The 14,608-nt window shown below is 46.7% G+C and overlaps 1 protein-coding gene across 1 annotated transcript in view; it reads left to right on the top strand.

The window, feature by feature from the left end:
* The window catches only part of MDGA2 (MAM domain containing glycosylphosphatidylinositol anchor 2), a gene marked incomplete at both ends in the record, with an annotated part of 293,058 nt that overhangs the window by 195,555 nt on the left and 82,895 nt on the right, over nucleotides 1–14,608 (top strand). Inside the window, one exon of the mRNA XM_082058279.1 lies at nucleotides 2,558–2,827. Within this exon, the coding sequence (XP_081914405.1) occupies nucleotides 2,558–2,827 (270 nt within the window). The remainder of the gene's footprint in view (nucleotides 1–2,557; nucleotides 2,828–14,608) is intronic.

Below are 14,608 nucleotides of genomic sequence, written 5' to 3'. Positions count from 1 at the left end.
TAGTTGAGTGGGATAGGTTGTACTTAAGGGAAACATGTGGTGTAAACAAAGAGGAATTGCGGTATGCAGACCATCATTTTCATGTACTTACTGTTTTGAGTGCTGCGATGAAAAGGATGTATCACAGCATTTTATCACATCGGCTGCTCTGTCTGTCTACCTGAAGGACGGTAAAGGGCCTCCTTTCATCTGCGGGATTATGAGGCCATTGCGGTAAACAGCAGCACCAGGTTGGGTTGTCGTTGTTGGAGCTTTCATTGTTCGTTCTAAGTTTCGAAGCGTTATTTGTGGTTCTGTTGCTCCCTGTCTCATGACTCGATGTTCAGTGGGAGCCGAGAGGGTTCCTTACCCGAGTAGTTCAGGAAAATAGTTAAACTGGAGAGGGCAGGAAGGACAAAGAGGGGCCAGATGGGTGCTTCCTCCTGGTTGGTGATGACCCTACAGGTCTGGAGCTCAGTTCTGGTCGCACAGCAGGTATCTGGACCCCCGTTTCTGCCACCTTCACCCAAGCAAAATCTTCTTAAGCACAAAACATGACATACTGCCTGGTTTCATGCCTCTAATCCCAAAACAGGGGTCCATCAGCTGATGGATGCATCAACTGATGAAAGAATATCAGGTCGGGGACACAAGCAAAGGGACACGGTTAGTGGGCTGACTTGTTTTCTGTCTGTATTTTTAGCCAGTTTCTTCACCTTTAAGTTGGTTACATGAACCCAGTAATTTATCGTGGGGAGTATATGTGGGGTGTCGGGGCGGGAGGAGCTGGAAGAGGCGCCTTTGCTCTCGTCAGGTGTTTCGCAGCCTGTTCCCTGTGTGCAAGGGCTGCTCTCAGTGAAGTGCTCCCGAGGAAGCTGATTCCTCTGGGCTGAACCAAATAGAGCAAACTCATGTTTTCTAGTTGACTCATGTATTTGCCTTTAGTGATTAGTGTGTATTCCTTTAGTATTGAAATAAGATTCATATATAAAGCAGAGCACACAAGAGAATATCTCTGTAATAATGAGGAGAGTGATATCGGTTTTGGGTGTAACATTTTTATTTCCATTTTTTTTATTGTCAGGTTTTCTGGTATTCTTTGCCCAGACTTTCAATCCTTCACATTTTTGCCTGTGTTTATTTAGTGTTGCAGCTTTTCCTGTCCTAGTAATATGTATTTATATACTGGCTCATGCTTATGCAGTTTAGGGTATGCCTTCAAGCAAAGGCTGAATTCGGCAAGGGCAGAGCCCTCAACACAAATGACAGGGGATGTCACGGCTCAGGTTATGATTTTAAATTCCAGCATCCAAAATGAATTGCCCTGCCCTGTCCCTTCATACCGAGCATTTCTGGTGCTTGTCTTCTGCAAGTATTTCATGGAACAGAAGAGAGAATGAAACTTAACCACTTTCTTCCTTTTGAGCATCATCTTCCCATTGGCCTGTGCTGCAATGTAGCTCAGCTGGTTTGGTGGTCCTGCCCAAGGGAAGCCCCTCCAGCTGCTCATAGGATATTTTATGGGGCTTCTCTTACTCTGTTATGAATAGGGACCCAAGTCTGCAGCTCTCGCGCGTGTCCATGGGAGCTGGAGCCCCGGTCCCACTGTCTGTCAGCCCGTGCAGGGCAAAAAGCCTCTGTGCTGGATTCTGCAGCGTCCCGGTGTGCGAGGAGATGGTGCCCAGGGGACACGGCTCTTCCCGATTCAACAGACCCAGCTCACACTCTACAAATCAGCTCAGTTGGCAGCCAAGTCCCAAGGAGCTCACTGGGGAGGCAGGTGGATTAGGAGGGCTGGTTTTCAAAGGGTAGGATCTGACTTGAAGAGAACAACATGCTTTCCGTGCCAAACAAGGAGATTGTTACTAATTCCTTTCTTCCAGGGTTTAAAAACCAGCGTGTTGGCACCTGTCCCGTACATTATATGTTACTTCCCCAGCACAGCTGCAGGGTTGTCCATATGTAAATCCCCATCTGCAGTTTGACAGCAAGGTGAGAGGTCATGAGAGGCTGAGAGTGTTCAGCCTGGAGAAGAGAAGCTCCGGGGAGACCTTTCTGTGGCCTTTCTGTACTTAAAAGGGGCTGAGAAGAAAGATGGGGACAGACTTTTTAGCAGAACCTGTTGCAATAAGACAACGGTGATGGGTTTAAACTAAAGGAGGGAGATTCAGGCTGGACATGAGGAAGGAATTGTTGTCCCTGAGGGTGGTGAGAGCCTGGCCCAGGTTGGCCAGAGAGGTGGTGGCTGAACCATCCCTGGAGACATCCCAGGCCAGGCTGGACGGGCTCTGAGCAACCTGAGCTGGTGAAGATGTCCCTGCTCATGGCAGGGGGGGCACTGGGGGGCTGGGAAGGTCCCTCCAACCCAAACCGTTCTATGATTCAGTGACTGAGCAGGGTGAGAAACGTGGTGTCGGGGGGAGCATCAGGCTGGGGAGCACCCTTCTCAGAGGGCACGGAGTTGTGCAAAGAGCGTTGTAGCTGACGTGCCTTTGCTCATCCCAGTTTGCTGGGTGGGACTGGGCAATACCACAGACATAGCCCAGCTACACCTTCCTCTTCCTCTTGTGTTTTGCAGCATCCCCTTCAATTAAGCTTCTTGTGGATGACCCGATAGTGGTGAACCCTGGAGAAGCGATCACGCTGGTCTGCGTGACGACGGGAGGGGAGCCAGTGCCCAGCCTGACCTGGGTGAGGTCTGCCGGCGTCCTGCCTGAGAAGACAGTCCTGAACGGCGGCACTTTAACCATCCCTGCCATCACCGCAGAAGATGCTGGCACCTACAGCTGCATCGCCAACAACAACGTTGGAAATCCTGCGAAAAAGTCCACCAACATCATTGTAAGAGGTAAGCCGAGCTGGCCAACTAGTGGCCTTTACCTTGGAAGGTGAATTGAATCCTAATCTGACAGGGTAGCAGTCCTATGTTTCCAAACGTATTTCTGGTAATCTCTAATAAGGTATGAGTTGAGTTAGTGCTGGTTTCAAACAGCCAATGGCCCTTGCGCTTAGCTCAAACATCTTAGCTGGAACATGAGTGGCATGGTGCCCCTTTGTATTATGGAGGTGCAGCAGCTCTCCCATCCACACCGGGGACAAATGGTCTCCAAAGGCACCGTCTTTCCTGGACGTTGCCTGTGACAAGCTGTCCTGGCAGCAAACGCATCCCACGCTCCTGGAGATGTCATTACCCACTTCACCTTCATCTTCCTCCTCATCCGCTGAACATGTTATTGAAATTAAGGCTGCTGTGCACGCTGTGAATCTGCTGCCATCAGACGACTTGCTCCCCGGGTAGGAGCTTTAGATTAGTACTTATGCTTTAATTATACTGAATAGTGGGATAAATGTCTGTCTGAGATAAAAGTGAGAGAAGAGTACTTGCAGAACAATTACTGCCAGGTGGAGGGAAACTCTCCCCGGTTGTTTATCGCGTTCTGGATAACCCCAGGGACATGGGCGCTTGGTTTGGAGAAGGAGTTCGATTGCCTGATGGGCATCGTCAGAGTGGATTAATCTACCTGAACTAAACAGTTCATCTGAAACCAATTTTCTATAATCTAATCTCCGAATGGTAGAGAAACATAAGCTCCCATTTTATAGGAACTTAAATAATAGCAGGTGATTAATCATACTCAGGAGAAACTGCTGTATAAGGAGCCAGTGGTGTGAATATTTTATGAGAGCCATAACCCCTGTTCACTTCTTATTGCCCAACATATCACACTCTTCAGCAGGACGAGGAATGAGAAGCTATTTCGGTGCTGGGGGTCAGGGAGGGAACATTGCGTCAGCCCAGGGCTGCAGAGGTTTATCAGGAGACATCCCCGGATTTATTTGTGATACCGTATTTCCATTTGAATTTCTGACATTTGGCTCTGGGGCGCTGTTGTCAAGAGGCAGAAGCAGCCGTGTTTCAGGAACACCGCATCGACTTCCATTTGCTGTGATTCACAGTGGCGATGAGGTGGCAAAGGGGACACGCGAGCGAAACGCACGCTCGGAATAAGCAAAGGGAAAAGACGGTCTTTGTGTGAAAAGAAATCTGAGTATTTTAATTGACCCGGCAGACAGCACCGCAGAGCCCAGAGGAAAAGGCAGAGCCCCTCACTCCCTGCACATACACATTTCATGAGTCACAGCATAATAATATGCCCTCGCGCTTTTATTTCTAGAAGACGGTGTCTGTGAGATGCCCAGGAGCTGCGAGATGTTCAACAAAATATCATTAAAGCATTTGAGGTGCATTTTTTCTTTCTCTCCTCTGCTGTGTGGCCCCGTTAATTCTGAGAGGGACCGCAACGAGGAGCAATCCATTAAATAAACGAAGCACAGCGCTCTCCTAGCCCCGTGCATTGCTACCTGCCAGCATTTCCCCTTAGTATTTCTGCTAAAGGGGAAAAACTGTCTTTTAGGAAAAAACATCTTTATTCCAGTCTTGGTTGATTTATCTTTACTAAATTGATACTGAGTTTAGGAGGGAAATATCAGAGAAATTTGTATCAGAGAAGCGTTTGGTAAATGGAGTTCCCATCTTCCAGCAGGTGGACAACCAGTCCAGGATTAGACAATAATCCCCTAATTTCACCCAGCCAGAAATGTAAAGTTGTTTCAAAGCACCGTCAGGACTCAGATGAAATTGGTTCCATTTAAAATGCACTAAATCTCACTGTGCATTTATCTACACGTGCCCTTATTGTACGTGTGTCATTCCATGATGCTGCCTTACCGCCAGCAACTCTTGGTTTTTTAAATGTGGAGAGCTGGGCGGGGAGAAATGTAATGAAATAGAACAAGGGCAAGTGTAGAGTCTTTTATCTGGGCAGGAACAACCCCAGGTTCCAGTGTAAGTTGGGGAATGACCTGTTGGAGAGCAGTGTAGGGGAAAGGGACCTGGGGGTCCTGGGGACAGCAGGGTGACCATGAGCCAGCACTGGGCCCTTGTGGCCAGGAAGCCAATGGGACCTGGGGTGGGTTAGGGTGTTGCTTTCCATTTGTCAGCTCCCAAGATTTATCTGGAAGCTTCCAAATATGCATACGCGTTTAATATGTTCTCTGTTCTTCTGCTGTCACTTGAACGCCTCCCCTTCCAGGGAGCATTGGTATGGAAGATGTTTGTTCTTAAAACAACAAAACAAACCACACTAAAGCTGCCGTTGCAGTCAGGAACCCATTTAGGCATAACAGTCTTTAAATGTTTTATTTTTCTTTCTCTTTTGGCCTGTATAACTTAAAAATAATTATAAATGAGGTGAGATGATAGAGAGAAATTGTTTTGGGTACCACGATGAGGTTCCTTAAGAGGCACAGGTGTCGTGCAATAGCTTTTATTTCCTCCATTTGTTTTGAACAGGAGCTCACCAGAGGCAAACCAGTGACCGTGTGCTGCTTACCTGTCGAGGTTTTAGTGAGATTTGGTGAAATACATCCATTTTAAAGAACGCCGTTATCGTGTTAACTGCACCCAAAGTTATTGCAAAATATTTCATTCCATCAGGGGCATTGTCATCCATCGAGGTGTCTCAGGTCAAACCAGAGAAAGAAGAAATTCTCTTCTAGTTCAGCCAAGCTGGCTGCTCACCAATTCTAATTATGAAAGTTTCTTTCTCAGTATTTTCTTTAGATTAATGAGTTCTTTAAATGATTGCGAGTCTGCTGGCATTTGAGTATTGGTGGGTGTTCTCATCAGTGGCGTCTTCACGTCCTGCTCTCAGACTGATGATTACATCAGCTTCCCAGAATGTATTTCTAGACAAACCATTAGAAAGCAGAGGATGCTCTGAGGGAATCTTGACTCCTCTTGGAAAAACTTGATACTTTTCTCCTTCTCTTAAAACGAAGAAAACCTCCCATACCTGATGTGTGTATTTTTTGCTGAGCTTGTTTGGAGGATGTTCTGGTTTTCTGGTTTTTCTATGGGAGAGGAAAAAACATGTTGTTCTGCTGCGATGGAAATAATTTGTTGTGAAAGCCAGGATGGGGGAAATCTGGTGCACTTGCTTCCATGTTCTTTCCCACCCAAAATATTGCTGTTAATTTGCTTTCATCGTGAATTTATCACCATATACCTCTGTCGGTCTCAACGAGAGGTAAATGATAATCAGTCTTCCTATGGATATTGTGTTGATTAGAATTAGAACTTTGTTGACTTGCAGCCCTTGGGCCAACACGCATGGTGATACGGACACTTCTCCGTGTCCCACTCGTGCCCAGCTGTGGCGGGAGGACTTGGCCTTGTTGGCTGGGCCTTGCTAGGTAGAGGGGTCACCTGTGATGGGACCCCAGGCCCAGTTCCTCACCTTGGTTTGGCATGTGACGTTGACCATCCAGCTTATCCCACGTCCCAGAAAACTCTTCTAGCCTGAGGAAGATCTGTTAGACTTTGCTCTTGGAGGTTATTTTACTCCTTTAAAGCAAAAAGCATTAGAGAAACGGTAATTTTGGCCTTGTAATCCTTAAAATACTACATAAAAGCATGATCGTCACGCTGCTGTACAGATTTGGGGTGACAATTGGAAATGTCAAAAGAGGTAGGAATCAAGATAATCACATGTCTTCTAGAAAATGATACATTTTCAAACATGACTCAAACTGGATACTCAGAACAAATGCTCCAAAGACACCGCAAATGGGATAATGAAAATAAAACCTCGCTGTAGCTGCCAATATGTCAATGAAAAATTAAAGACTGTTAATGCTGAAGGATGTAAGGTGTCTCCTCCATCCACCAAGAGAGCAAAAACTGCTGGGTTGCATATTTGAAGGACACCTGAGCCTCAGATGGGGAAACAGGTAGAGCCAGGTCTTAAAGTACAGAGCACCAAAATGATTTGGGTGTCAGCGCCAGCTCAGATTTGCTGCCTCGTCAGCAGATTCTCCCATTACTTTAAGTAGATTCCATTGTGACTGCAATGGGTGTTTTTAATGCCAATTGACTCCGACTGTGCAACTTTTCCCTTCTGTGAAGAAGCAACGTAATGTCTGGAGTTAATTTTTCAAAGGGGTGGGATTCCCTGTCAGTTTAAATATAAAATAATAATTTTAAATGACCCGTGCTCGACATGAGCACAAAAGCTTTTGCTGAACAAAAAGCACTCTGGGGAAATGCATTTGAAGGCTGAGATTGCTGAAAGTACCTATGCCATTATGCCTTTAAAAATGCATGTGAACTGTGTAGTGGTGATTACTAAAAAGAAGATTAAAAAAAAAAAAGACGCAGATTGTGAAATAAATGAAATTTTTATTGCTTTTGTGATAGATTTAAAAAATAAAATCCTGTGATGTGGTATTACTGCTGTCCGTTCTCACACACCTGCTTACCCATCTGCCTTCCTGCAATGGCTCTTCATCCCGGAGCTTTATTTAGGAATTGCCCCAATTGGTTTAGAGCTTTGGATCCCGTAAGGGATAACGACGAGTGTCCGGTTGTACATCAGCACCCCTGCTCTCACCTCTTCAAGTGCCAGAATGGAGGCAAAGCCCCCAAGTCTTATCCAAGAGGTGGAAATTGAGTTTTAGCGGCCCTGGTGACAGTTGGCGTGTCGTTTGCTGGTGTCACCTGTGTCGGTGCAGCGCTGGTTGGGGATGCCGACTCCAAGCATAAATGTTGGGTTTTCTGTGCAACGAGCAGAAGGACCTTTGTTTCCCTTCATTATTTCCCCCTCTGTCTGTGTTCTGGGCAGGTCTCACAGCAGACTGGTGGTACTAGTGCTTTTCTCATGGCTGGAGAATGCCCAAGGCCTTGGCAAGTATCTGTATGCATAAAACAGACATTACCACACCACAGAGAAGTGATGATCACCGTTGACTTCCTAACGAGGGACTGTGTGGGTGCGTGGAGCTGTGTTGGTGGGGGCTGCAGGTCACCGGCAGGGGGGAGGTCCATGGGATGCTCCAGGAGGGTGGAACTGCAGCAGCCCCCGTGCTGGGCTTTATCATCCATTGATGGTCGTGCTTTCCTTGGGGTAGACTAGAAACCAAGAGTGATTTCATCAGAGTGCCAAGGTTGTGAAATTCATATTCCACAAGGGCCTTTTCTGGGTCATCCAATCCAGCTGTCTTTATCCCCCAGGCATTCGTTTCATCTCATCTGTTCTATGACCAGCTCCACCTGTGGTCATACAATCTCTTGATTGTCTTCTTCAAGCATCCAGTGTTCAGTTCTGGGCCCCTCACGCCAAAAAAGGCCTTGAGGTGCTGGAGTGAGTGGAGAGAAGGGAACGGAGCTGGTGAGGGGCTGGAGCACAAGTGTGATGGAGCGGCTGAGGGACCTGGGGGGTTCAGCTGGAGAACAGGAGCTGAGGGGAGACCTTCTGATCTCTGAACTGCCTGAAAGGAGCTTGGAGCCAGGGGGGGTCGGGCTCTGCTCCCCAGGAACAAGCGCCAGGAGCAGAGGAAACGGCCTCAAGTTGCGCCAGGGGAGGTTGAGGTTGGATCTGGGGAACAATTTCTTAATCTTAAGCAATTTACTTGGCTTTTTGAGCATGAGGACGCTTTATTCCAGAAGAATAATACCAACTGTGCTTCTTCCACCAAGAGACGCACCCTGTGAGTGAGATGTCAATGAGACAGGTTTTAGGCTGGAAAGCCTGATCTCGCAGCATGTTGCTACAATCACAGGTTACCAGTGCACTATACTAAAAGTTTACAGCTCTGAGAACGAATGTGTGAGAAAGTTGAGCTTCAGAGTTTAATAAGTCCATTTATCTTTATCATCTGCAAGAGCAGTCTCGGGCACACGGGCTCTCTCCCAGGCTGGGCTGTATCATGGATGAGTTCATAAAATGCTTCCATAGAAAAATGTAGATGGTTTATTGATTCTTCTGCCCTTTCACTAGGAATTCCCAGAAGTTTTTACGTACAGAGATTTGATTTTTTTCGATAGGTTTGTTGCTCCACGAAACACCCGGTGGTGCCTGTTTGGCAGCACGTACCACACGGATATCTCAGAAGGGATTTCAGGAGATGGTTTGCGTTCCATCTGGCTCCTTCTGACCCCGGCAGAAGGTGCTTTGACCTTGAGATGTGTTTTAAGGCGCTTGTATTGTATCAGGCAACTGGGAATGAGGTTGGTTGGTCTCTGCCCAGTCCGACAAATCGTTTTGGAAAGTTTTGTACGACCCTGATTAATTTTTGAGGCATTCAGCTGTGGAATAGAAACCAAGTGTTGAAGGGAAATGCACCCCATGTTGGAACAAATCCAGGCGCTAATGAAATCCTGCAGTGGGTGAAGCTCCGGAGCCACACAAGGCGCAGGAGATGGGGACAATTAGGTGTGGAAACCTTGGAAACGGGGGGTTTGCTGGTTTGCTCTGGCTTTTGGAAGAAAGGCAAGTACTGAGTTTAATTTGCAGCGTGTGGGCAAAGAGAAGAGTGAAGATTTACAATATATTACTTTTGGGCACTCAGGAAAACTCAGCAAGGCTTGTTTTTGACAGCTTTGGCACAAGAATTAAACTTGATAAAGGCCTTGGCCCTGGGAAACACCCAGCTGCAATGTTCAGAGGATTTATAATTTGTTTGGCAAGCACACAGCCCACCAGGGAGTGCGTCAGCTTCCCCGAATTGGGAATTTGTAGGCATTTCGTAGCATAATAAAAATTTAGGGTTTTTTTTTCTCTTTTTTTCTGTTTGGGAGTTTCAGAAAGTACTAAATGCCAGCTGTCAATTTGTCACCCCTTCTTAGTCATCAGCCTTTGTTCCTTCTTTTTATTTGCTGTTTCACCCTCGTGTACCCACGTTGATGTGTTTGAATCCTTACCTGCCTGTGCTTGCCATCCGAGATGAGCACAGCTGGGGCTGTGCTGTGGGACCCAAAGCAGCTTTGTACTGGTGTGACAGCACTGGGACCACTCCGGGTTTGCACAAGGAGGCAACCGCAGGTTGGGCAATGTCTCCATCATGGAGGTTTGCAGGCCCTGGACAACCTGGGCTGAGCTCAGCTCAGACCCTGCTTTGCTTTGAGCAGGACGTTGGTCTGGAAATGTCCCGAGTTCCATTCCCACCTCAATATTTTGAATACCCACCTGAATTTCTCTTCTCTTGTCTCCCTTTCCTCTCCCTTCCCTCTCCCTTTCCTCCTCTTCCTCTCTCTTGAATATCTACTTCTGAAGCAGTTAAAAGACAAACCATGCTGTGCTTCACCTGCTTTGATCTCAGCTTCATCTCTTTAATGCATCCTACACCGAGTAACTTGTAAACTGAAATCTTCATTACAAAGAAATTTACTCCTCCCCTTCCTTCAAAAGCAAAGCACTTAAAGAACTAGAAGCTAATTAACTAGAGCACAGGTGAAAACAGACACCTGCCACACGGCATCTCCGGAATAATAAATCATTTTCCTTTAAAAATTAGCAGCATTTATAAAAATAGAGACAAAACTTGAAACCTCTCCACAGTATTTGCATTTAAATTGAAAATGTGAATGCATCTGGTCTTGTAAGTGCCAAATAATTACTTGATATTAAAAAAAGGTTGGAGATACGCTAGCAGAAGATGCTTGACAACTTAATTGTTCCGATAGCGACTGACGGTTAAGGTTTTAAAAAGACTTTAAACTAAAGCCATGTTGACAGAAGCAAAATGAACTGTTGGTGAAATGCTGAGAATATGTGTCTTTTTTTTAGCAAGTCTGGTTTTGGATAGAAAGGTGACTATAGGGAACACTCAGGCAGCAGAACTTCGTCACCGTTATCCTGCAGTGGACCAAGCGGTGATGGGGCTATAGAGATGAACCATAAGTGAGATTTCCCTGCTAGAAGAGAAATAAAAGCACAGTATGATGCTGCCCTTGGCAGACCCGGTGGTTCCCATCAGCCAAGAATTCATCTGAATAGCAGAGAACAACATAGATGCAACCGCTGTGTGGGCAAGCTGGCAGGACTTGGAGGATCTCATTCCAGAAGTGCTGTGGGCTATGCAGATGTTGAGGGGTCTGTCCCATCCACTTTCTTCTCAACCAGTTCGGCTTTTCTATATGAGAAAAAGGTGAAGCCCATGGCTGGACACAAGGTGGTCGCTCTGGGAGTTTCTGGGTCCTATGAACTGGCTGGAAGACAAAGCACGCATTGGTGGTTTTCTACAATTTTGGTTTTCTGGAGAGTTTATTGCTTTGTTTGGTTTCAAGAATAAGCAGGGAGGGTGGCTGTTCTTACTGAAACACAGGGAAACGTGCCCTGCTTTGCTCTGTATGGTGGATCTGCAAACCCTGCAGGCCGTAGCTACCATGACTTACTACTTGAGACCCAGTTTGAACACCCCAGGGCAGCTTCTTGAGACCTGTGGAGCAGGATGGGTCTCAAGGTTGTTCAGAGATGAAGAGCACAAGCTGGATGCAAAGAGGTGTCCATTGCCCCGCAGTCACTCTTTGATCAAAAACCCCACAAACGCCGTGATTATAGTAGCTGTGTGTTAGAATAGCACGAAAAATCGAAGGTGAGAAGTGGGAGGAGGAGACAGAAGGACTTTGAGAAGCCTCGGGGTACCCAGAGGGAAGAGCTCAGGCACCAAGGCTGCTGGTGTGCCTGAAGTGCTTGGTACACGGTGACAATGAGGACAAGCAGATGGAACTGTCAGCCGCGGCTTTTCTTTTCCTTATCTGTTATTTTAATTAGTGGCCAGCAGATGTATGAGCATTTAACCATATATTTTAGCCTTTTTTGAAATGTATCTTCTATAAGTACCTCTGTATTTGGACTTTTTATCCAACCATTCACCAACTGCATCCCATCAGTAAAGCCTCCTCTTCTTTATTGTCCACGAGGGACCCCCGGCTCCAAACTCAAACCCACCAGCACATCCTGAGATCCAGTCTCACCAAAGCGAAGTTTTGCACCCCTGGCATGTCCAGGCTGGATCTCAGGTATGTTTGGCCATGAAGCCCAGATGTGGCCGTGATGTTCACAGCAGAACAGTGTGGCCTCAAAACATCAGTTTGTAGCTCCCATCTCCTGCTTGTTATTGACATTTTCCATACATGGTTCCGTGTCCATAACGATGCTGAACGTGATGGATGATAACCATTTATCACAAAGGAACAGAGGTTCTATCTGTGTCCAGAATTGATGTGCAGGCTGTACTGACGTCCCCCTCCAGATAAACTTTCATCATGGAGAGCTGGTATCTGCAAACTCTGTTACATGGAGTATGGTTCTGCTCTTCTCTTTTAGAATTGGGCCAGAGGACTGTAATACTGAATTATTTTCTTTTCATTATTTTCCTTGTTGGTTGGCAAAAGCAAACTTGAGTTTTCAGTGCTCCTCGTAGACAAAATAATGTCAGAACGTGTGGATGAAGTTTATATACACCACACTGTATATACTGTATAATACCACACTGTGGTACTCACCAGTTAGAAAGATATTTTGGACAATCCTTAAATAGTCTCTATCAGCTTAGCTGTTTGATGATATACTTTAAGGCAATATCCTGTAGAATATTAAAGACAATGCAGCTTTGTTGCTCATGGCCAAAATAAACAGAGACTTCGCATTTCTTTGGAGTTTATGTTGGGAACTTTGTTTTGCTGCTGTTGATTCGATAGAGGTGAATGTGTCAATAGAGAAAGAAACACCAGAGAGGGATTTCCATCATTCTTTCTTCAGTGGGGGTGACTTTAATTTAGTAGAGATCCATTTATGCTGGGCTTGGGCATAAAAATAAAGGAAGCAGACACTACGGACCGCACTGCAGCTTCAGGATTCCTTTGTTTCGTGCATTCTGCGTATTAGTCCAAGTTCGTGATTGCTTTGCAATTAGTTGCATGTATTGTTGTAATGTGGCAAAGCTCAAGTCACAGAAATGACGTATCAGCGTAACGACGTATGTTGAAATGGGGCTTTTTCTCTGCTGTTTTACGTCTGAAACAGATTATTTTAAGGGAACGTAAATTCCTGCAGTAAAAGACCACTCAATGTACTTCTATACATTTTTGTGCCTTTAATGACAGTGAATTAAGTAATTTTGTTTTTTCCTTATTTCTCACTGATGAGCTACCTACGATTTAGTAAAGATCATGTGTTCTCATGGAATCCACCAAAGCACACCCAGGTGCTTGCACCACATATATTAAGCACATCCACTCTGTATGTCGCACTGGTGTGTTTAAGCGGCTGCTGGATTTATCTACATTACAAAGCTGGTTCCTCAAACCCAGCAGAGGTGAGCGGTGTCTCAGACAAGCAAAACCCCCAAATTGCTCCTCGGGGGGCAGGAAGGTGAGTTTTCATTTCCCTCCACAAAACGCGGGACGCAGCGAAGGCCGCGAGTGCGAGCGGCAGCGGTGGCTTCTCAGGGTGTCCCGGCAGGTTGGGAAAAAGGTCCAGGTTTGTGAATACATTCTACAAGTCTTTTAGCGACTATCTAAAATCTTTGTTGTCAGGCTGCGAATGTTTTGAATTGCGGTCGTGCGAAAGCAGGATTGCTTTTCCCATCCAGAAGGCTCTGAGGAGATGAGGGACCTGGTGTGATAGGGGTTGACTTTCTTTCCGCGCCGCCTGCCGTAGATCTCTCTGAAGGACCAATGAATCACCCCGGTAATCATCTTTGGGGACAAAGATCGCAGCAGTAACGTGGAGAGTGGCTTCTCAGTCTTTCAAAGCAAGCAGCCGATGTCTGGATTAACAGACGGCAGTTTCTAGGGAATGAAGATGGGTTTGCAGCTCGCTTTGCAAGCGACCCGTTCCCGCGGTGCTGCTTCTGTCTCTTTATCCTTTGATGTGAAACAGAAATCAAGGCAAAGGGCTTAATCCAAAGCACCATGGAAGCAGCGTCATTCACTCTGGCGAACTTTAGGTCAGATCGTTGGTCTCTTCCTTGCTGTTTCTTGGCCTTAAAAATAAGGTCACTCCCTTGTTCTCCTGCCCCTCTGCTCTGCCCTGGGGAGACCACACCTGGAATCTTGTGTCCAGTTGTGGCCCCTCAGTTCCAGCAGGACAGGGAACTGCTGCAGAGAGTCCAGCGCAGCCACCAAGATGCTGCAGGGAGTGGAGCATCTCCCGTGTGAGGAAAGGCTGAGGGAGCTGGGGCTCTGGAGCTGGACAAGAGGAGACTGAGGGGGGACTCATTCCTGGGGATCAATATGGAAAGGAGGAGTGTCAGGAGGATGGAGCCAGGCTCTTCTGGGTGGCAGCTGATGGTAGGACAAGGGGCAGGGGGTTCAAACTGGAACACAAGAGGCTCCACTTAAATGTGAGAAGAAACTTCTTCCTGGTGAGGGTGTCAGAGCCTGGCCCAGGCTGCCCAGGGGGGTTGTGGAGTCTCCTTCTGTGCAGACATTCCAACCCGCCTGGACACCTTCCTGTGTAACCTCATCTGGGTGTTCCTGCTCCATGGGGGGATTGCACTGGATGAGCTTTCCAGGGCCCTTCAACCCCTGACGTTCAGGATTCTGTGAGACAAGTGCAGATCTTTACATCTGCTTGGCCGGTTATCAGATGACATTCTCATTTACTGAGAACAGGTTGAAACAAAATCACTCACACGCCTTCACCAAATGGAAAGGGCAGCAATGACAATTAGTAGAAGCCACTTGTGGTGAGGGCGTGGAGGTCAGAGCTCATGTGGCATCCAGCTGCTCAGTGAAGGCTGAAATCAGTAACCTGCACAGTTCTGGTACTGGATGTTGCTGTTG

Source organism: Streptopelia decaocto (assembly GCF_964273445.1).
Source record: "Streptopelia decaocto genome assembly, chromosome: 7".
Classification (NCBI taxonomy): domain Eukaryota; kingdom Metazoa; phylum Chordata; class Aves; order Columbiformes; family Columbidae; genus Streptopelia; species Streptopelia decaocto.
Note: the sequence above shows the minus strand (reverse complement) of the source record. Positions and strands in the feature narration are given on the sequence as shown.